The 23,723-nt window shown below is 35.1% G+C and overlaps 1 protein-coding gene across 1 annotated transcript in view; it reads right to left on the reverse strand.

Annotated features, from left to right (window-relative positions):
* ADAMTS20 (ADAM metallopeptidase with thrombospondin type 1 motif 20) overlaps positions 1-23,723 on the reverse strand; it is a 198,429-nt gene that overhangs the window by 94,479 nt on the left and 80,227 nt on the right. The window contains exons 9-15 of the mRNA XM_003252282.2: positions 22,342-22,485; positions 20,266-20,407; positions 18,621-18,725; positions 9,563-9,708; positions 8,168-8,349; positions 7,928-8,064; positions 2,232-2,349 (exon numbers count right to left, since the gene is read on the reverse strand). Coding sequence (XP_003252330.2) covers positions 2,232-2,349; positions 7,928-8,064; positions 8,168-8,349; positions 9,563-9,708; positions 18,621-18,725; positions 20,266-20,407; positions 22,342-22,485 — 974 coding nt within the window. The remainder of the gene's footprint in view (positions 1-2,231; positions 2,350-7,927; positions 8,065-8,167; positions 8,350-9,562; positions 9,709-18,620; positions 18,726-20,265; positions 20,408-22,341; positions 22,486-23,723) is intronic.

The raw sequence follows: 23,723 nt of genomic DNA on the forward strand, positions 1-23,723 counted from the left end.
TATTGAAAAATCATAAAAAAGAAAAAGTTTAAAGCTCAACTTTTAGTTTGTAGTATAAGCAGGAATCTCTTCATCTATTCCCCAAATTTTACATTATTTTTACAAGAATACTAATAAACTTGTTATGAGAAAAGTAAAAAGTTTACTCAAGTGAAATGAATGTGATATTTCCATTTTATGAGGCCAAATTCAGCGACATTGGCACTGCTCAAAAGAGGAAACATTTTACCTAATATATATTAAGAAAAAACATTTTCATGAAACTAAAAACACTCACATTACATAGTTATCCAAATACTCAGGTTTTTAAATATATAATTGGTTATACTCTAAGGATATTATTCTAAGTTTTTCCTTTTCCTTATTTATTAGGATTTCCCCCTAGTTACTGCACCATGAGTAAAAGAAGTAATTTTTCTAATACACTACCTTTGATAAATATGGAATTAACTTAAGAAGACAGTTTAAAAAGAGCTTAAATTTACAACCCTAATGTCAGACTATCTTGCATGTGTTTTAGAGCAGCCTTATTTATATCTAAGGCATCACAGTTTTAGTGTAAGATGATAAATAGTTTCATGATTCGGTATACACTATATGCCTACTGGTTGTAGGTTATTGACCTACAAGAATAATTTTAATTAATCTCCTTTTCACTATAAAATATTCTCACCCATTACTTTTACTATTTATATCTTTAGTATTTATTATATTTTTTTCAAGAAAGCAAGACTAAGGCATTGCAAAGGTGACAAGATGAAGGCTACCACCAGGGGGCAGAAATGTGACAAATGCTAATCAGACCTTGCAAATAAGTTTAACACATTGTTCTATTTGCAAACTGATTAATAGTACAATTTTCACAAGATTACATATTTGATCTTAATTTGGTTCATATGGCTTTATCCTGGAAAAAATATTTTTCAGTAAATACAGACTGTAATAAGTATGTGCCATGCATTATAGAAGGGAATCAAATGTGTGTAGCTCCCAAGAAATAACTAGAAAAATCATATATCAAATCATCTAGTAACCGAGATTCGTAAATATCAGAGTATAAAACGTACTATGTTTTTCACATACATAAAAACATAAATATTAAGTTTTAAATTATACTGTTTTAATGGAAGTAAGTAACAATTTGAACACACATGAACACAATTTAAAGCTGAACAGTCAGACTGTAAAAAATAGGCTAGGTGTGCCTGTAATTTTGGGACTTTGGGAGGCCGAGATGGGAGGATCCCTTGAGGCTAGGAGTTTGAGACCAACCTAGCAACACATTGAGACCCATCTCTACACACACACACACACACACACACACACACACACACACAAATTAGATGGGCATGGTGGTGAGCACCTGTAGTTCTAGGTACTGGGGATGAGGAGGTGGAAAGATTGCTGGAGCTCAAGAGTTCAGAGCTGCAATGAGCTATGATTGTGCCACTGTACTCCAGCCTGGGCAACAGAGTAACACCCTGTCTCTAAATAAATAAATGAATAAATAAGGTTGTAAGAAATAAATTTAATTTGCAAAGAAAGTTTTAAAGATCTGCTTTTATTATCATAAAAACAAAAAACGTTTGTCCAGAAAACATTACAATGGAAAATACTTTACATATTGTCATGCTATTTTGGAGAAAAATTAAATTATGGCCAATATGTGATCCAGATACTGCCTGGAAAATCAAATGTGACAATAATTCTGAAACATTTAATTCAGAAAATATTTAAGTTAATGGTTTCATCCTTCACCTTCAATCAAAATTTTCTATGTACTATTAATAAGAAATGCAACAGATAGGCCAAATCATACCAAAAAAAGAAAGTGATTCAGGTAATGAAAATATTTGAAAGCAAGTTTCCTGGGAAAAATCACAAATATATACATTTTAGGTTATGGGGAAAAAAACATTTCATTAATGGGAGGATTATTCACATATCACACATCACAGTCAAATAGCACTGAATTTACTCTAAGAAATGCACCTAATATATTTTTAAGAATCAGATTTGCCTGGGGCAGGTGAATTCATTAATCAAGGATACATCTGGTCTAATACAGTATTTAATTTTTTTATATTTAGGAAATTTTTCCTTAACAATCATTTTGGACTAAGGGTATAGAGTAGACAAAACAGTAACAAAGAATTACTGTTACACCTTCTTCACAGACTCCATTATTATACTAAATAAAAGTGAAATCTAGAAACAAATACACAACTTACCATAATGAGAACTGTTGAAGACACCTATTATTGTCTTGCATGAAGAGTTGTCCCCACCACACACTCCACATTTGTCTATCTTGGCACTGGAGTTTAACACGTGATCACAACCAGCTGCCTTCAAGACACAATTACAATCAATATTATAAGAATGACTAATTATGAAGAAAAGAGAGAAGATCCAAATACATACAATCAGAAATGACAGAGGGGATTTACCACTGACCCCAGAGAAATTCAGATAACTCTCAGAGGCTACTATGAACACCTCTATGCACATGAACTAGAAAACCTAGAAGAAATGGATAAACTCCTGGACACAAACACCCTCCCAAGACTGAAGGTGGAAGAAAGAGAATCCCTGGACAGACCAATAATGAGCTCTGAAATGGAATCAGTAATAAGCAGCCTACCATCCAAAAAAAAGCCCAGGATCACACGATTCCCAGCTGAATTCTACTAGATGTACAAATAAGAGCTGGTACCATTCCTAGTGAAACTATTTTAAAAATTGAGGAGGAGGGACTCCTCCCTAACTCATTCTATGAGGTCAGCATCATCCTGATACCAAAACCTGGCAGAGACACAACAAAAAAAGAAAACTTTAGGCCAATATCCTTGATGAATACTGATACAAAAATCCTCAACAAAATACTTGCAAACCAAATCCAGCAGCAAATCAAAAAGCTTATCCATCACAATCAAGTAGACTTCATCCCTAGGGTGCAAAGTTGGTTCACCATATGCAAATCAACAAACGCAATTCATCACATAAACAGAACAAAATACAAAAATCACGATTATCTCAATAGATGCAGAAAATGCTTTCAATAAAATTCAACACTCTTTCATGTTAAGAGCTTTTCATAAACTAGGCATTGAAGGAACATACCTCAAAATAATCAGAGCAATCTATGACAAACCCACAACAGCTATTATACTGAATGAGGAAAAGCAGGAAGAATGTCCCTTGAAAACTGGCAGAAGACAAGGATGCCCTCTCTCACCACTCCTATTTAACATACTACTGAAAGTCCTGGCCAGAACAATCAGGAAAAAGAAAAAAAGAAAGGGCATCCAAATAGAAAAAGAGGAAGTCAAACAATCCCTGCTGGCTAATGACATGATTATATATCTAGAAAACTCCATAGTCTCGGCCCAAAAGCTCCTTAACCTGACAGACAACTTCAGCAAATTTGCAAGATACAAAATCAATGTACAAAACTTACTACCATTCCTACACACCAATATTAACAAACTTGAGACCCAAATAAGGAACACAATCCCCTTCACAATGGCCACAAAAAGAATAAAATACCTAGGAATACAGCTAACCAGTGAGGTGAAAGATCTCTACAATGAGAATTATAAAACACTGCTCAAAGAAATAGAGATGACACAAACAAATGAAAAATATTCTATGCTTACGGATAGGAAGAATCAATATCATTAAAATGGCCATACTGCCCAAAGCAATGTACACATCCAATGCCATTTCTATAAAAATACCATTAATGTTCTTTATAGAACTAGAAAAAACTATTTTAAAATTCACACGGAACCAAAAAAGAGCCTGAATAGCCAAAGCAATCCTAACCAAAAAGAACAAAGCTGAAGGTGTTATGCTACCCAACTTCAAACTATACTACAGGGCTACAGTAACCAAAACAGCATGGAACTGGTACAAAAACAGACACACAGACCAATGGAACAGAATAGAGAGACCAGAAATAAGTCCACACAGCTACAACCATCTGATCTTCAACAAAGCTGATCAAAACAAGCAATGGAAAAAGGACTCCCTATTCAATAAATGGTGCTGGGATAAATGGCTAACCATATGCAGAAGATTGAAACTGGAACCCTTCCTTACATCATATAAAAAAAATCAACTCATGATGGATTAAAGACTTCAATGTAAAACCCCAAACTATAAAAACCCTGGAAGACAACCTAGGCCATACCATTCTGGACATAAGAACTGGCAAAGATTTCATGGTGAAGACACCAAAAGCAATTGCAACAGCAAAAACTGGAAAATGAGATCTAGCTAAATTTAAGAGCTTCTGAACAGCAAGAGAAATTATCAACAGAGTAAATAGACAATCTACAGAATGGGGGAAAATATCTGCAAACTATACATCTGACAAAGGTCTATTATCCAGCATCTATAAGGAACTTAAATAAATTTACAAAAAAAAAACAGCCCCATTAAAAAGTGAGCAAAGAACATGAACAAGCATCTTTTAAGAGAAGACATACATGCAGCCAACAAGCCTATGAAAAAAGCACAATATCACTGATCATTAGAGAAATGCAAATCAAAACCAAAATAAGATAGCATCTCACACCAGTTAGAATGACTATTATTAAAAAGTCAAAAAATAAAAGATGCTGGAAAGATTGCAGAAAAGAGAACGGTTATACACTGTTGGTGGGAGTTTAAATTGGTTCAACCACTGTGGAAAGCAGTGTGGTGATTCCCTAAAGAGCTAAAAACTGAACTACCATTCAAGTCAGCAATCCCATTACTGGATATATACCCAAAGGAATATAAGTTGTTTCACCTTAAAGACACATGCAGGTGTATGTTCACTGCAGCACTATTTACAATAGCAAAGACATGAAATGAACCTAAGTGTCCACTAATGGTAGACTGGATAAAGAAAATGTGGTACATATACACAAAGGAATACTATACAGCCATAGAAAAGAATAAAATGATGTCTTTCACAGGAACATGGATGGAGCTGGAGGTCATCATCCTTAGCAAACCAACACAGGAACAGAAAGCCAAATATTATACGTTCTTGCTTATAAGTGTGAGCTAAATGATGAGAACACATGGGCACAAAGAGGGGAACAACACACACTGGGGCCTGTTGAGGGTGGAGGGTGGGAGGAGCGAGAGGATCAGAAAAAGTAACTATTGGATACTAGGCTTAGTATCTGGATGATGAAATAATCTGTACAACAAAACCCGGTTACAGGAGTTTACCTGTATAAAAAAACTTGCATATATACCCCTGAACCTAAAATAAAAGTTAAAAAGAAGAATGACCAACTATAAGAATGGCGCTTTGAAGTTTACAAAGTTTTTTTCACAAATATCCTTTCAATTAACAGGAGATTCAGTACAACAGAATTGTTTCAAATATGTACTCATCTTGCTGTATGTCAACGTTTTCACATATTCATTTACATGGTCTAAAAAGCCAAGTTTATTAAAGGGTCATCCACAGACCTCCTGCATCAACATCACATGGGGTGGTATTTTAAAAGACAGTATCCCAGATCTTCTGAATTATAATACTGGGAAATAAAACCTAGGAATCTGCATTGTAACACTGGCATTGATTCCAGTACCCACTGTCATTTGAAAACCACTCTTAAAAGAAATGTAATTCAAAGAGACTAAAGTATGAGTATGTAAGTAACACATTAGAATACTCCAAAAAGATGACTTCCATGGTTATTATTTTAACTCATGACCTTAGAACTCTGCAAATAGTCCTAGCTTCAAATAAATATTTAAAAGTAACATTTTCTCTAAAACTAGTACCCAGCATAACAGTGCTTATTTTTAAAAATGAATGAATAAATGAATGAATATGCAAGTAGATGGCTTGTTCCAGAAATTTCAAAAAAACAAATGCAGCTCCTCTCCATGAAGAAGCTGTCCTCTGCATACATTGCAATAACTCTTTCCATTGTTTAGAATGGCCCTCTAAATTTAGTGATCAGTAAAGAAAATTTCTTAAGCCTAGTGAATTTTTTTATATACAAGGCAGACATTTTCAAAATCAAAATTTTAAGCATATATTTTCTGAAAGTAGTATGCCTCTATATGTTCAGATAATCTTCAGCATAACTTTTGCATTTTCATATGACTTTATGCTGCTAATTTAAAGCACAATTTTTTTCAGGCCACTGAATAAACTTTTCAGTATTTAAGCTGTTTCCAACTTAAATTATTTTAATTCTCTTTGAACATCTCATTAGCTCTTTGGGTGAAGAACATTTATCACTGAGATAAGGTAATAGGTATTTGTTTATGGGGAGATGAAGTCGGCCCTATTGAGCTCCACTTTAACAAAAGGAATAAGTTCATAAGATTATACCTATATTTTTAATTATTTTTTATCTTTTATTTTTAAATTGACAGATAACATTGCATGTTTTTATCATGTACAACATGATGTTTTGAAGAATATTAATACATTAAGGAATGGTTAAATCTAGCTAATTAACAAATGCATAACCTCACATAGTTATCATTTTTGTGAAGACAGCACATAACATCCACAAAAAATAGAACTACCATACGATCCAGCAACCTCACTACTGGGTATATATCCAAAGGAAATGAAATTAGTACATCAAAGAGATATCTACACTCCCATGTTTATCATAGCGCTATTCACAATATATATATTCACAGCGCCAAAATATGAAATCAAACTAAGTGTCCATCAGTGGATGCATGGATTTAAACAATCTGGTTATATACAAAATGGTATATTATTCAGCCATAAAGAAGAGGAAACCTTGCCATTTGTGACAACATGGATGAACCTGGAGAACATTGGGTTAAATGAAATCAGCCAGGCACCAAAAAACAAATACTGTATGATCTCATTCATATGTGGAATCTAAAGAAGTTGATCTCATAGAAGTACACTTACTATATTCTTTAGACCACATTCACTATCCTAGTTCTCAAACTCGCCATCCATTCTGCCATTGCAATGTTTGTGCTTTAACTCAGCATCTCATCTGCTCTGACCTACAACCCTGTTAAATGGACCACCTGCCTCCAATCTTCTAAACCCAGTATCTTGAAGATTCCAATATGCAAATCGAATCACATCTCTCCCTTGACTTCAAATGCTTCTATGTGTTTCCAAGGAGTTAAGAAAAATAAAGTGCATTTGACAACCATCTGCTAGTCCCTAACTCCAACTCTGCTCCCATACTTCCTCATCTTCCTAAAACCTACCCATTTCAATACTTAGCACAAGTCTTATGCGCACTAATGAAAGGTTCTCTGAATCCTTTACCCACCTCCCCATAAAATAAGACACTCCTTTCAATATCTCCATGCTACCTTGCAGATGACCCATAGCACTACATTCTAATTGTTTACATGCCTATTTCCCCCACAAATCTGTGACCATCTCGAGTGGGGTTCTCTGCTCCAATCTTTTATCCTAGTGACTTGAACAGTATCTGACATCTGGTAGCTACTCAATCAATGTTTGTTGAATGTACATAAAAAATAAGTGACAGAGAGCTGGAAAGAGGAAGGGAGAATATCAATGGTTTTAACGGACAAGGAAAACGTTACTGTAGAAGCTTACATTTAAAGTAGCAAAATCTCTTTACAATCCTTGTATCCTATTATTTTCTATATTTTTAGGAAGCTGACCTCATTCCTATTTTGATTGTGAGTACAATAGACCACAGAAAGTCATTAAATTTATCTTAATGCTTTGTTAAGGCATTCTTGATGACAGAGAATTCCCAGTAACCAGGCTAACCTTACTTCTATAGATAGCATGATAACAAACGTTGCTTTGTTGGAATGCATAAGAACATATGCTGAAATAGTAAAAGTAATATTTGGTTATATAAATAGAAAAAAACATTATTCTTAAAGTCACTTTAAATATAATAGAAACTTATAGTTTACTTACCATACACTGGCCTTGAACACAGATGTCATAAGTTTCAGTTCCACAAGGAGTACCATCTTCAACCATATCCTTCAATAGGTAGAAATCATTGGTCCCAGCAGCCTGACAATAGAGTTTACAACGATCTTTTGTGCCAACTGTAAAAAAGAAAAAGGTCAAATTTTTAATGTATAATAATAAAGCTATGTGTTCTTATGTCTCAGAAAAATGTACATCAAAGAAACAGCATAATCTACTTACTGCCACTGTATCTTGGAAGCCACCTCACATTAGAGGGAATGCCACTGATGTCCAAATGTTTACCATTAAAATCAGAGCACTGCTTCTCTCGAAAGTCTTGTGTGCCTTTTGGACATGAATCAGTACTACATGATCGAAATTTCATCCTGCGGCCCACACAGTAATTTCCTCCGTTTCTTGGCCTGGTCAAATTCATTACATTTTAAAGCACATCAGTACAACATTATTTGTGCCACTTACTTCTAAAAGTTCCATTCTTTTCTAGGAACTAGAAAACCAGTGAAGTCCCACTAACGCTTTTTAACAGAAGTATGTAACATGAGTTTTAAGCAATTCTATGGATAATGAACCACAAAAATATCCACCTTAGCGTGGACAGTGAGCCTGGAGGGCAGAAATGATACCGTATTCTTGACTAGGTTAACTAGCAAGAAACCAACAATAGAATTTTGTTCTTAAACTTCCAAAAAGGGGTTTGCTCATTTTCTGGAAAGAAGAAAAGACATATAGTGAGCCACAGACAATAACAAAGGCAGATGCCATGTTAAATAAAAAGGAAATATATACACATCTTTGTCATGTATATCTTATTTATCACTGAATTCAGGGAGTTTTATGGTATCAATCTATATCCACGCTATTTTGACTTATGTTGGAAAATAAAATTTTTTGCAGAATTTTTGGAATATAAAGACTTCCAGTATAATTTATCCTAAAATTTAAATGAACCAAGATTTTATTCAGAGTAAGTCACATTTCTGCATTAAAAATGCTTATTAATGATACTTTAAGTAAAGAGTATCATATTGCTTACCAATTTATATATCATATATACAACAGAAACATTAATTTAAAATCTTAATGCAATATCTAAGCCCTTTTAAATAGTTCGATGAGGGGGAGATATGCTTTAGCACTTATTCAGCTAAAGACAATGATGCATCTATAACACAAGAAGCAGAGAAAAGAAAATATCACATGTCACATTGCATAAAACAGTAAAAAGTTGGGAACCAAACTATACATGTTATCCAGAAGATCCGAAACATAAGTGAAAGTAGCCAGGACGTTTCATTAGGCATACAGTAAATGTGAAAATGCCATTATATAACTGTCATTCATAAGTATGTCTCAAAATTTATACTAAATTAAAAAACAAAAAAAAATGAAGACAATGGATCTCAGTTCAGATTATAAAATTTAATCTATTTAGGGTTTTTTTTAAATGTCTGAATCTACCAAAATATAAATCAATATGGCTTAAAGTGTTCCAGAAGTTTTCTGAATCTCAGAAACTTACGGACTGACCTCCAGTTTTAGGAGTGAGTGAAACTGATGTTTACTTTCTGGTGCCTCGAGATAATCTTAATTTATAGTGACATAAAAAAGACATACTCAGGATGATTACAGTGCCTGGTTGCGCTTTCTATTCCGCCTCCACATGTTCTTGAACAAGAACTGTAAGGTTCCCATGGTCCCCATTCACCATTTACAGGATGTGTTTCCATTTCTTTGTTTACACATAGCCCACGACGGCAATGCTATAAAAATAATAAGCACAAAAAGAAATGATGCATGTCTCTAATTAGAACATCACAAAACTTATAATAGCAGCATAAAGATCAATAGAACAAACTAAACAATTTGAAGCTAGCTGTTATTAATTCAGATTACATTTGAAACGATTTTATGAATATTTCCTACCTACTGAGTAAGATCTGTGGAATACAAAAGGAGTGTAATATTTCTCTTGGCTTTAAGATTTAGAGTGTCATTGGGGAGGAAGGAAAAACTAAATAGTAAAATGGAATATGGGGGGTATTTTTTGAATAGAAGAAACCAAATACTAGGTTAATATGGTATATTTCCATCCTTCCATTTTTTTACTCAAAGTATCTATACACTCTTCCACTCTTATTAAAAGCGTTCCACTTTATTCTATCCGAAGTCTCAAATGACAACCTTGTTTCTTTACTTTCATCAGGAAAATGGAAACTTACAGAAGAATCTACCCACAGTCTCTCACCACCTGTTCTACCCATTCAACAGCATCTGCACTCACATTCAGCCTTGCTACCTGTTAGCACACATGCAAAATTCACTATCCCAGACAAAGTCAATCCCTCCGCTTGTGCACTTAATCCCACCCCTTCTCACTACACCAAACATCACTCCAGCAATTCTCTCATCTCTTTTACATCATCGTTTCGGTGATAGCTCATCAAAGTATGACCATGCACTCATGCCAGTCTATGAATTAGTTACCAGACTGAGAGAAGATAACACAACTTGAGAGTAAGAATTTAGAAATTTTTGTAAGATTTTTACGGGGAAATTTTATGTCTAAGTAAATAATTTAAAAATTGGCTTATGTTTATTTTTAATTGTGGCAAAACATGCATAACATAAAATTTACCATCTTAGCCATATTTAAGTATATAGTTCAATAGTGTTAGGTATATTCACTGTTGTGCAACCAATCTCCAGAACTTTTCCATCTTGCAAAACTGAAGCCCTATACCCATTAAGTGACAACTCCCATTTTGTCCTCCCTGCTACCTCCTGGTAACCACCATTCTACTTTCCATTTCTATGAATTTGACTACTCCAGATACTTCATATAATTGGAATCATATAGTACTAGTCTTCATGTGACTGGCTTATTTCACTTAGCATAATATACCCAAGCTTCATCCATGTGTCAGAATTTTCTTATTAAAAATGAATAATATTCCATTGTATGTTGTCTTAGTCCATTTTGTGCTGCTATATGAGAATACCCAAGATTGAATAATTTATAAATAACAGAAATTCATTTCCCACAGGTCTGAGATCTGGGAAATCTAAGGTCAAGGTACTGGCAGGTTTGGTGTCTGATGAGGCCATTCTCTTCTTCCAAGATAGCACCTTGCACACTGCATCCTCTGTAGGGAGAGAATGCTGGATCCTCACAGAGCACAATGCAGAAGGACCGAGACAGCTCAATCCTGAAGGCCCTTTTATAAGGCATTAAACCCACCCATGAGGGAAGAGGCATTATGCCCTAGTCTTATCAAACAGGCCCCATCTCCCAATACTGTTACATTGGCAATTAAATTTCAATATGAGTTTGAGAGGGGGCAAACATTCAAACCATAACATATGCATTTACCACATTTTATTTATCCTTTCATCCATCAATGGACACTGGGTTGCTTTCATCTTTTTTTTTTTTTTTTTTTTTTTTTGAGATGGAGTCTCGCTCTCTCACCCAGGCTAGAGTGCAGTGGCGTGATCACAGCTTACTGCAACCTCCGCCTCCCACGTTCTTGTGATTCTCCTACCTCAGCCTCCTGAGTAGCTGGGACTACAGGTGCACGCCACCACACCCAGCTAATTTTCGTATTTTTAGTAGAGACAGGGTTTCACCATGTTGGCCAGGATGGTCTCAAACTCCTGCTTTCACCTTTAGATATTGTGAATAATGCTGCTCTGAGAATGAGTGTACAAATATCTCTTTGAAATCTTGCTTTCAGTTCTTTGGGTATATATCCAGAAGTAGAATAGCTGGATCATATGATAATTCGATTAATAATTTTGTGAGGAATGGCCATACTGTTTCCCATAGAAAAATGTGGCTTGTATTTTGAATGTCTTTTTCCCATTTCATTTTCCTAGTCAATAATTTTTATTACTTTGTACAAAAGTATGTTTCTAAATAATCAGAAATTTTAAAAAAGAACAGACAATCTTTTACTACAGATAATTTGCAAAGTAGTTCCCTAGACTATTACTACAGATAATTTGCAAAGTAGTTCCCTAGACTATTACTACAGATAATTCGCAAAGTAGTTCCCTAGATTATTCTCATTAACATACAAACACCGCTCTTATTTCTCTCACTTTAAGAAAACAATAGCAACAACAAAACCTTTGTTAGATCTCACTGCCCTTACCAGCTACTGCCCTGCTTCTCCTTGAAAGAGTCGGCCATGTTCATTCTTTAACTCCCTGTCTATTCTCTCATAACCCCGCCCCAGCCAGGTTTTTATATCCTATTCCTCCATGAATCTGCTCAAATTGTTAGAAATGCAAAATGCTCATTCCCCGGTGCTACAAAGAAATAGCACTAGAACATAAATTTAAGTTTCTCAGCAAGGCAATTTTTCCTTTCTGCAAAAAGGGTGCTCCTCACAGATGGAACAATGGCGAGAGCACACCTGGACAGGGCAGGGGAAGGAGTTCTTACTCCTGACACAGACAGCCCCTACTGCTGTGTCATTCCGTACTGGCTAGGGTTGGACCGCATAGTCTAAGCTAATTCTGATTGGCTATTTTAAAAAGAGCAGGAGTACAAGCCAGAGTGGCAGGGTGAGTAGTCTGGTGGGAAGGATGGTTAGGAACAGGTAACTAATGATGACTTAGGTCAGAGCAGGTGACCAAGGGAACAGATATGAACTACTGATTAGGAATGGCAGGAAAGTTGTTTACTGAAACTAGAGGCAAGGAGGCAAAAAGAACCACGAAGTTAAACTTTAAAATGGAGAATCAAAGAATAAGAGAGCTGAACATACTGACATACTGATTCTTTGAAGAGAAACTTGGGGTTCACTATATTTAACAACGTGTAGGACACCAATAGCCAGTTCTCATTCTCTGTCTTCCTTGACTTATCAGCAATGTGTGCACAATTAATCACTCTTCTTCTTTGACATATTTTTTTCCTCTTCATTTCCAGAGCTCTACACACTTGGTTTTCTTCCTTTCTTCAAAACTAATTGTTCTCATTTTCTTCTGTTTTTTTTTTTTTTTCCTTTGTGACAACTTAGTGTTGGAATGTTTCTCCTGGCTCACATCTAGTTTTTTTATTCTTTTCTGTTAACAGTCACTTCTAGTCCAGCTCTCTCTCTTAAATTCTCTTCTTCTCTGTGACAACTTAATGTTGGAATGTCTCTCTAGGCTCATATCTTGGTTTTTTAATTCTTTACTATTAACAGTTACTTCTAGTCCAGATCTCTCTCCTAAACTCCAGACTCATATATATGTTTACTCACTTATGACTATTTACTGGAATGTCTAATAAACATTTCAAGCATAGCACATCCAAAACTGAATTCCTGCCTTCCCAAACCAAAACCTACTTTTACTGAGTTGATCTAAGTTGTTCAGCCAAAAGGCTAGTCATCATTTCTCATCTTCCTCTTTGAACACTCCACATCTGATACATTAGCTAGAATAAATGTTCTAGTTCCTTTTAAAATATATCAAAAATTGACCTTTCATTATCTCACTACTACCACTCTGGTTTGAGCACTAGCACCCCTATCAGCTATCACTGAAATAGCTAAGTAGATGTCTGTTTCCACTCTTGTCCCCGACAGTTTAGCCTTAACACAGTTGCCAGAATGATCTCTTTTTAAACTAAGTCAAATCAGGTATGAATCCATTCAAATCCTTCATTATTTTACCTTGAGTAAATATGCAGTTCTCACAATGGCCTGTGTGAACCCCCAAAATTTAAGACAGGTCTCAGTTAATTTAGAAAGTTTATTTTGCCAAGGTTGAGGGCATGCCCATGACATAGCCTCAGGAAGTCCTGATGACATGTGACAAAGGTGGTCGGGGCACAGCTTGTTTTTATACATTTTAGGGAGACATGAGACATCAGTCAATACATAAGAAGTACATTAGTTCTCTCCAGAAAGGTGGAGACAGCTCAAAGCAAGCCCCTCCCCATCCCCCACTGGGGACTTCTAGGTCACAGGTAGGTGAGAGACAGATGGTTGCATTCTTCTGAGTTTCTGATAAGTATTTCCAAAGGAGGCAATCAGAATATCCATCTATCTCTGTGAGCAAAGTGATGACTTGAATAGAATAGGAAGCAGGTTTGTCCTGAGACGTTCCCAGCTTGAAGAGTCCCAAGATATTTTTCTTTCACACCTGCAATGCCCTACGAAATCTTCCTTCAGTTACTCCTTATAAGTCTCTTTCTCTCTTCACTTCACTCCAGCTAAAATGTCCTCCTTGCTCTTCTTTGAACACTCCAGGCATACTCCAGACTTAGGAGCTCAGCTATTCCCTTTGTCGGGAACTCATTTACCCCAGATATCCTCATAGCTAACCCTCTCATCTCCTTTAAGACAGCTAATTTGGTAACTTCATATAATGTCTGTCTGTCCTGACCATCATATTTTAAATTGCAATCTACCCTCTCCTACCATAAAACTTCTAATCAGCTTCCTGCTCTATTTTTCTGGTCCATGGCACCAATCAATCGGTTTGATGGTACTATTATATTAATTATTTGTAATATTCTAGTCTCCCTTTAGAACTTGAGCTACATGAGGGCAGAGATCTTGTTGAGAGACAGGACTAGCTGGACTACCTAGGCTGACTAAGAATCCCTAAGCCTAGCTGGGAAGGTAACTGCATCCACCTTTAAATACAGGGTTTGCAACTTAGCTCACACCCAACCAATCAGGTAGTAAAGAGAGCTCACTAAAATGCTAATTAGGCAAAAACAGGAGGTAAAAAAATAGCCAATCATGTATCACCTGAGAGCACAGCAGGAGGGACAATGATTCGGATATAAACCCAGACATTCGAGCCTGCAATGGCTACCCTCTTTGGGTCCCCTCCCTTTGTATGGGAGCTCTGTTTTCACTCTATTAAATCTCGCAGCTGCACTCTTCTGGTCCATGTTTGTTAGGGCTCGAGCTGAGCTTTCACTTGCTGTCTACCACTGCTGTTTGCTGCCATCGCAGACCTGCCACTGACTTCCATCCCTCCAGATCCAACAGGGTGTCTGCTGTGCTCCTGATCCAGCAAGACGCCCATTGCCACTCCTGATAGGGCTAAAGGCTTGCCATTGTTCCTGCATGGCTAAGTGCCCAGGTTCATCCTAATCAGGCTGAAAACTAGTCACTGGGTTCCATGGTTCTCTTCCATGACCCACGGCTTCTAACAGAGCTATAACACTCACCGCATGGCCAAAGATTCCATTCCTTGGAATCCGTAAGGCCAAGAACCCCAGGTCAGAGAAAAGGAGGCTTGCCGCCATCTTGGAAGTGGCCTGCTGCCATTTTGGAAGTGGCCTGCCACCATCTTGGGAGCTCTGGGAGCAAGGACCCCCAGTAACATTGTCTGTTTTGTTAACTCATGTATCCTACAGCAACAGAAGAAAATGAGAAATAGTGTACCTAAAATAGTGCTTGACATAATAGGCCCTTGATAAATCTTTGCTGATTGAATGAATCCTACAGCCAAGCTTATAGCAGTAAAAATGCTTTGTGTTCTCCATTAGAAAAAGTCATTCAGTATAAGAAAGCCATATTAGAAGTGAAAAAAAAATCGTAATGTACTATGTGTATGTGCATTTTGTTAGCATCTTGAACAAAAAATTTAAGTAATCCTTACTCTTTTTAAAAAATAATTTGAGAGACTAGAGCATGAAAAAGTTATAATGTTATACTATTCACCATGTAGTAAAATTAACTTATTATCAGAAGGGTTCACCATGGCTTCACACAAATTGATTTACTACCAAAAGTGTTCAGCACACAGACTCATTAGATAGTCACAAGATAAGCAGAATAAAGAAGGATGTTAAGGCAAAATTATAGAATATTTGTTTCAAATGTCCCTTCAATAAAAGGTTTATTTAATACTGAATACAGCTAAATATATAGGGGTTCACTGTGTTTTATTAATTTTAAAAAGATAACTTATACCTATTATAATCCACATGATGCTACCCCAAATACCACCTTTGCTTTCAATCTGCATTGACTGTAAAGTAAATCTTAGCATCTCATCACATTTGCCTTGAATCTCAATAAATCCAGGCCTATCCTACCATCTCATTGGGAAAATATTCAAATGGCTAATAAGCACATGAAAAAAATGCATAAGATTGATAATAATCATGGAAATACAAGTTAAAACCACAATGAGATTCCATTTTATACCTAGGAGAATGGCCAAATTTTTTTAAAAGACTAACAGTATCAAAAGTCGGCAAGAAATACAGGGTAATTGGAACTTTCCTCCATTGCTGCGGGGAGTCTAAAATGGTGCACATACTTCAGAAAATTGTTTGGCACTGTCTTATGATGTTAAACATACACTTACCCTATAATCCAGCAGTTCTATGCCAAGAGAAACACAAACGTATGTCTACAAGAAGACTTGTACAGGGATGTTCATGGCAGCTTTACTCATAATAACCAAACACCAGAAATGATTCAATTATCTATTGACAGGAGAATTGATAAATTATAATACATCTGTATAGCTGAATTATACTGTGGCATAAAGGAATGAACTGCTAATGCACACAATAATATGGATGAAGCTTAAAAATATTATGTTGAACAAAAAGACGCCTGTCCCATTCCACTCCTTCAAAAAAGAGGACATTGCATAGTTCTACTTACAAGAACCAGAAAAAAAACAATCTGTGGAAATAAAAATCAGAATAGGAGTTTTCTCTGGAAGGAAGGAGAGTTGTCTAGATAGAGGCACAACTGAATTTTATTTTTATATATATATATATATATATATATATATATATATTTTTTTTTTTTTTTTTTGAGATGAAGTCTCACTCTTGTCCCCCAGTAGTGCAAAGGCGCAATCTCGGCTCACTGCAACCTCCGCCTCCCAGGTTCAAGCGATTATACTGAATCAGTCTCCTGAGTAGCTGGGATTACAGGCGCCTGCCACTAAGCCTGGCTAATTTTTGTATTTTTAGTAGAGACGGGGTTTTGCCTTGTTGGCCCGGCTGGTCTTGAACTCTTGACCTCAGGTGGTCCACCTGCCTCTGCCTCGGTCTCCCAAAGTGCTGGGATTACAGGCATGAGTCACCGTGCCCAGCCACAACTGAACTTTTTAAAGTGATAGAAATGTTCTAATTTTTATTGGGATGTTGGCTGTATGTGCATCTACATTTGTTAAAATCCATCAAATTGTATACCTAAGATCTATGCATTATATATACCTTAATTTCAAAAAATCATGCTTATGCCCTAACTGGATTTAGAATATTAATAAATTAGCTATAAATAGTATATCTCTTAATATTTGTAAATATATCAATCACTGCTTTTGCCACAGGCAATCAATCCTGAAGGTTCATGGCATATAGTAACTTGAAAAGTTGCTAAGGAACAGAGGAAGGTACCAGTCCTGGATTTTAATCAGGTGAACATCTTGGAGCACATCTTCAAATGTGCCAATATCAGCAGCCCAGCATTCATACTTCAGAAAGATTTTTTTTCCTCTGCTGAGCCTCAGGTAGTCACTCTCACAAATGCCACCTTTTACTCAAAAAGCTATCTACTAATACTAGTCACAGGAACCGAGAAAAAAGTAAAGTCCTTTAAATAACTCTTATCCACCAAATAGAAACGTTATATAAAGATCAAATTTTAAAATTCAAAGCCAGATGAACTGAAAAAGCCCACTAGAACTTTCGTCCTAAAATTACAAAAAGGTTAGTAGTGTGTTAGATGATTTCAATGAGTACTTCAGCTGCTACAAAACTTGAAGTTCCAAATAAAATATTAGTAACCAATTAATTTGTGATGTGAGCAATATTCATAGGAAACACACACCTTTTGATGCACGTGATTCAAGAGAAAAGCAATAGCTAGTATAAATATATCGAGGAAGCAAGAAGTGGTAAAGGCACAAGTTCAGCTACTGAACTGACCTTATTTTTAAGAAGTTTATCTTTTTTGGCTAATGTGAAGGTAACAAAGAGGCAGAATTAGCCAATCCATTGCCAAGGAAGTGTTCCTTTTACACTGAGGGAGCTCAGAGATGCTGACAGACTAAACACTTAATGTAGTCAACACTGGCCACTGAGGCCATCCTGGATCACAAAGTACCCTCTGACTTCATCCTCTCACAAGACACTTTTCATTATCATGGTGAGCGTTATCATTCAACATCATGTTGATGGCTTTAGATAAGTTCATGACTGATGGAATAATAAAGACCTAGCATGGTAGGTGGTTGATTTTAGCAGTATAATGTATCTTGATACACTTAGAAACAATAAAGGTCTAAAGAAGCCACTTAAAACTTTCAGTTGTATTAACTGAATTTTAAGGGAGAAAACGAATGAATGGAAACATCCCTGAATTTGGAGAATTTGCCAAAATATTAGGACTGTTATATCTGTCCTCAATTTTAATAATAATGTTACAATATACATAGATAACTATATATCCATGTAATTATTTATATGCTAACTATACAAAACTTTAATATTCATCTGCCATAGCTTAGAAATAGGGTAAAATTAAAGATTTAATTCATCGACAATGTACTATATCAAACAAACATGACAATAACATTAATTCAACTAGCTGAAGAAAAGTTGACAGCAAATAACAGAGTGCTAAAATGCAGAGCAATCACATCCTTGGATAATATCTTCATACAAGACTCACCCTTCAAGAAAACCTACCATTCCAGGACCGCAGTCTGTTCCATCTGCTGGTGGCACGTGTTGAGTGAAACAGCCTTTGTGAAGCTTTTCTGCACTTGTGCACCACAGATTCATGCATATATTCTCCTGAGTAACAAAAGGCAGGCAAGCCAGTGTAAGGATAACACCACAACACTGGTTCAATTCAGCATTACACATTGGTTTATAAATTGACCAGTTTCCTGGTTCTATGGTATAAGCTGAAACTAATCAGCAAATTTTTTAACTAAGTTCTAGTCATTAATTTTCTGCTAAATACATAAAATTGTGACATTTTCTTTAAAACTTTTTTAGAAAAACTTTATTCATACATTGAATAGGAGTTATAAATTGAAGTGGAAATTTTCAAAATTATTTGAGATAGTTTTCTCTCTTTACAAGGTATCTTTATAAAGAACTTTTTATTGTTAAATGTTATTCATAAGAATTTGCCAAAAGCCGCTTTTGATACAATGGTGGAATGTATGAATAATCTGCATTGAAATAATGTATAATGTATACTGAAATTTCCTATTTTGTGAATACAATGCATACTTTCAACTTTTGAACAAAGGGCTCTGAAGTTTTCGAAAGAAACAAAAGTCCACAGAGGGTCATACGAGCTATACCCAATATAATTCCTTTCTTTTTCTGAATTTAAATTCAAAGTTTATTTAGTGTCTAAATCAGATTGGAAAGAAATGTATCTTTTACAATGATATTTTAAGGTAAATCTTCCCCACTTCACAGTGAATGTTTAAAGGCTTATTGAAATTTAAGGTTTTAGGAAGAATAGTCACTGTGTGAAATGAGCTTTGCCTGTCCTCCATTCTCTAATTAATTCATTCATTCAACATTCAATAAGCATTTATTTTGTGGCATGTACTGTGTGACAAATCCTAAACTGTACCCTAGGAATATATATAGATATTAATTTTAATGACTAAGTCTACATTCTTGGTCCAGTGATCCTCACAACCTAGTAGGGAGGGAAGCAATCAGGCAACAATACATAGGGAATAAGGAAAACTGAATGAGGACTCTACATGGAAAAGTAAAGCATGGATTCACCAAACAAATCCTAAATTTACCCCCATATAAAAGAAAATCATAATTATAAATCTAATAAAAGTGTTGGGATCAACTATTTCAATGACAAAAGTATCTCATCTATGAAAAATCCTCAAAATATTATAAAATAATAGCTCAATGAAAACTAAACAATATGCCCCAAATTTAATTCTTTTGAATTCAAATATATGTAAAGGAAAATATACTCTATTAGTTAGATTCCTGGTGCCTTGAAAACAATTCAGATTCAAAACACCTATAATATCATTTGAAAATGAATATTTCAATGATTTTATTTTCAAATTATATAACTTCCCTATTTTCTAAATGAGAATACTTCATAGGAATTTGAGAGTTAACAAAGATAATTTTTAAGTATCCAAAACAGCACCTGACACATAATAAGTAGTCAATAAGTTTTAATTTTCCTTTTCTTAACCTCTTTTTGATAAATACTAAATTATCAGACTTAAAGGCTATATTTAGTTCAAGAGAATAAACACATTTTGAAACATATTCTAAGTATAACTTTATGGAAGTTTTCGAGCAAAATAAAGGAATTTTCTTTTCTTACTATATGGGGACACATTTGTGACCCAGGACCAAATGCAAGCTCACACTGCTTGTTTCCATCGTATTGTGATCCAGGAAGTTCTGAAGGCAGATTATATATTTCTTCATCTGGTTTGTCAAGAAGACATTCCCCATAACCAATACTGTACCAGTGACAGAAAATAAAATATTGTGAATACACATGGATGCATTCCAGTATGATTCTTTATCACATTTTTTGTAGTTCTTTACTTTCAAAGAGAATATCAGTATTTATTCATAACTTTAAAAACCAACTCACATCAATATCAGGATAGCAATGTTCGTACACATAAGGATGACCTCACAGTTTACAAAGGATCTTTAATATGCATGTTTGCACTTGATCCCCACAACCACCTTGAAGGTGACAATTTTAAAAAATGATAAGCAATAAACACAAATTCATCAGAATATTATTTTTGAAACATACATCCATATCACACTTTTGGTCTACTTTGCTATCCAATAGTAATGCCTCAAGTGTAATGACTAACTGTTAAAATGTTAGAAAAATAAGTTTTAAAATCACTTGAGAAAGTATATTTCTAGTCCTAAACAACAACAACAACAACAAAGAAGCTTCAAAAAGTTTTATGATGTCTCCACCTCAAGAGGTCCTTCAAGGTGGGAGTATAGCAGAGTCAAGATCACTGACTTTGGGAGCTTACATTTTGGTTCCCATCAATTCCCAAGATGCATGGCCGTGGACAAATTTTTTAATCTCCCTATCTCCCTGAACCACAGTCTCCTCATATGTAAATTGAGAGTGGTAATATCTTTTAACATGCTATCAGAATACATGACATGTTTGAATGACTTAGGAAAAAGCATGAGAAATATATATATGACTCCTAATTTACTGTGCAATGTCCAGTATGCAGAAAACTCTGTGGAAATATACAGCTATTCCAATTGGGCTAAGAGCAACAATTTGTCCCACTGCAATAATTAAAATAAATCTTTTTTGAAAAATTTTACTGGCTAAAAGGAAAACTATAAATTTTCCAATTAAATGAACATGTAACCTTAAAAATTTCCTTTGAAGAAAATCAAAATATTACCCCTTCTAAAAAGAAAAATGCACCATTGGTATTTTTACATGTCACATCAGTATTTTTAACCACTGAACAAAGCTGTATACAATTCTGTACAGATCAGCGAGTGTTAAGTTGTGATTTTAAGTCAAGCTCCCATAGAAGTATGTATTATCACTGTTGGTTATAATTTGAGGATATATTTATAAATATATATTCCAAAGCATGATTTTATTTGTTCCCATAGGTTTCATAAAGAGAGAGGGAATTAGAAAATAACTGATGATAATTAAATTGATGATTTAGAATACATCTGTAGAAGAAGTGAAGTAGTGTTACATTTATACAAAAAGATTATTGGGAAGGAGCTCAGGCTTGACTTTTGGAAAAGTTTCAGTGACTCAGAAAGAAACACCATTTGGATAAAAGAAATTGGGAAGCAGAGAAACATGAAGAAGGTGGAGAAATGAGACAAGAAAAACCTGGATCTACTACCTCTCTTCAGAGCTAGAAAGAGCTCCTGAAAGAATATGTAAAGTTAGAGACTTGGCATCTCTGTGGCTGATAGAGAACTATCAGAATAATTCATAGTTTGACTTTAGCTATTCTCTGTCCTTCAGGGGCACCTCAAACTTGAGCCACTCAAATTTCTCTCAAAATATTACCTAGTCACTTCGAAAAAATTCAAAAACACATAAGGAAACTGGAATTCCCATTAAATCTCCCATCAAACATAGTTTTCATCACAAGAAAGAATCCAGAATAAAAAAATAATAGCTAGGTCTAAACTACAATAAAAATATTTATTTTAAAGAGTGAAATTATATATATGTGTATATATATACACACATATGTATACACACACACACAACTCTTCTTGTTCTTAAACATCCATTTGTACAGTGAAAATAAACAAATTTAAACAAGAAAGAGCTAAACAGAAGTTGAACCACCTTTAAAAATATCAATTTCAAATCTTACAGTCGAATACATGTTCAATTATTTAACATAAATTTACTTACTCTAGGAATTCAGTAATACATTTCCGACTACAGTTTGACCAGCTCCAAGGACTCATGTGGAAACTTAAAGCAGGGGCCATTACATGATACTGTGTAACTTTCATTTCTTTACATCTAGGACTATCATCATGTTGAACACCAAGTCTAAAAATAAAAATAAACACTTAAAGGGAATATCAAAAGATGCATACAATATTAGTAACAGATCCTTTATAGTCGCATTATAATACAATACAAAATATAGATAAATCTGGTTATATCATAATTTGAACTCCATCTATCCATAAGGCCTTACAATGTTCATGTTTAGAAGTACCTGATGACTGAGAAATATTATAGGCTGGTGATATGGCATCTGAATCTACACAATCAAAATATTTGGACTCTGTTGCACCTCATCACAATATGGACCACAGCATTGGCATAAAAGTGCCTGCAGATTCGACATGGATATCCCATGTTGTGGATAGAGATGTGTGTGGATAGAGATTAGGTAAAGGTAATACCACACTAAATTCTAGACCATTGACTATGGCTACAATATCACAAGAACTTCGTGAATCGCCAATTCTCATCATTCTACAGTATCCATCTATTTTATATGAAAGACCCTAAATACTATTTTAGGTCCATACTTCCTAAGTGATGCCCAACAGAACTAGAATAATAAAAACATTCCTAGAGGGCAGTCAAATCTTCATGACTTAATTATTAAGTAATTAGCAGGTTGGCAGCAGATCCTATACAATTTGGGGGGAACTCAAGTATAAGCTCAAGTTTAGAAGGAACACTGAAACCACTTAATTCAGATCCTTGCCTGCTAAAATTTGTAATTAAACCGTTTTTTAAATTAAACAACTTACCCACATACTAGAGACACCTAAAGAGTTTCTCAGGAAGAAAACAAATATCTAAGATGGTACTCTCTGCAAAAATCGTCTTCTACTGGTTAGCAGCCTTGAAAACCAGCACATAGTGCCACCCAGATGTTGCCGCAATACTTCTACTGTCCTCAGATATTCTGTTCATCCTATCCCCCAACTTCATAAACAACTTACAAAATAAAGTGTGTAGCTTGTTGATGATTATGAGATATAACCATGCAAAAAGGGAACTGAAGAGATGATCGTTTACTAAAAATTATCTCCATTCGAAATTATTATTCCCCTTGAATGTTCTAATGATTTCTCAAGGCATGACTAGGAAATTAAATGTGGTCAAACTAACAGAGGCAACTCTAGACTCAGGTCCTTATTAGCAGATAACAAAGAAACACCAGGAGTTCTGAGGGATACATTTAGAATCTTTTTTCAGAGGATGCATTTGTAGGGGTTTCTGATTTTCCATGGGAGCTCCAAGGGTATCATGAGAAATCACGGCCT

The sequence above is a fragment of the Nomascus leucogenys genome, chromosome 11 (assembly GCF_006542625.1).
Source record: "Nomascus leucogenys isolate Asia chromosome 11, Asia_NLE_v1, whole genome shotgun sequence".
Classification (NCBI taxonomy): domain Eukaryota; kingdom Metazoa; phylum Chordata; class Mammalia; order Primates; family Hylobatidae; genus Nomascus; species Nomascus leucogenys.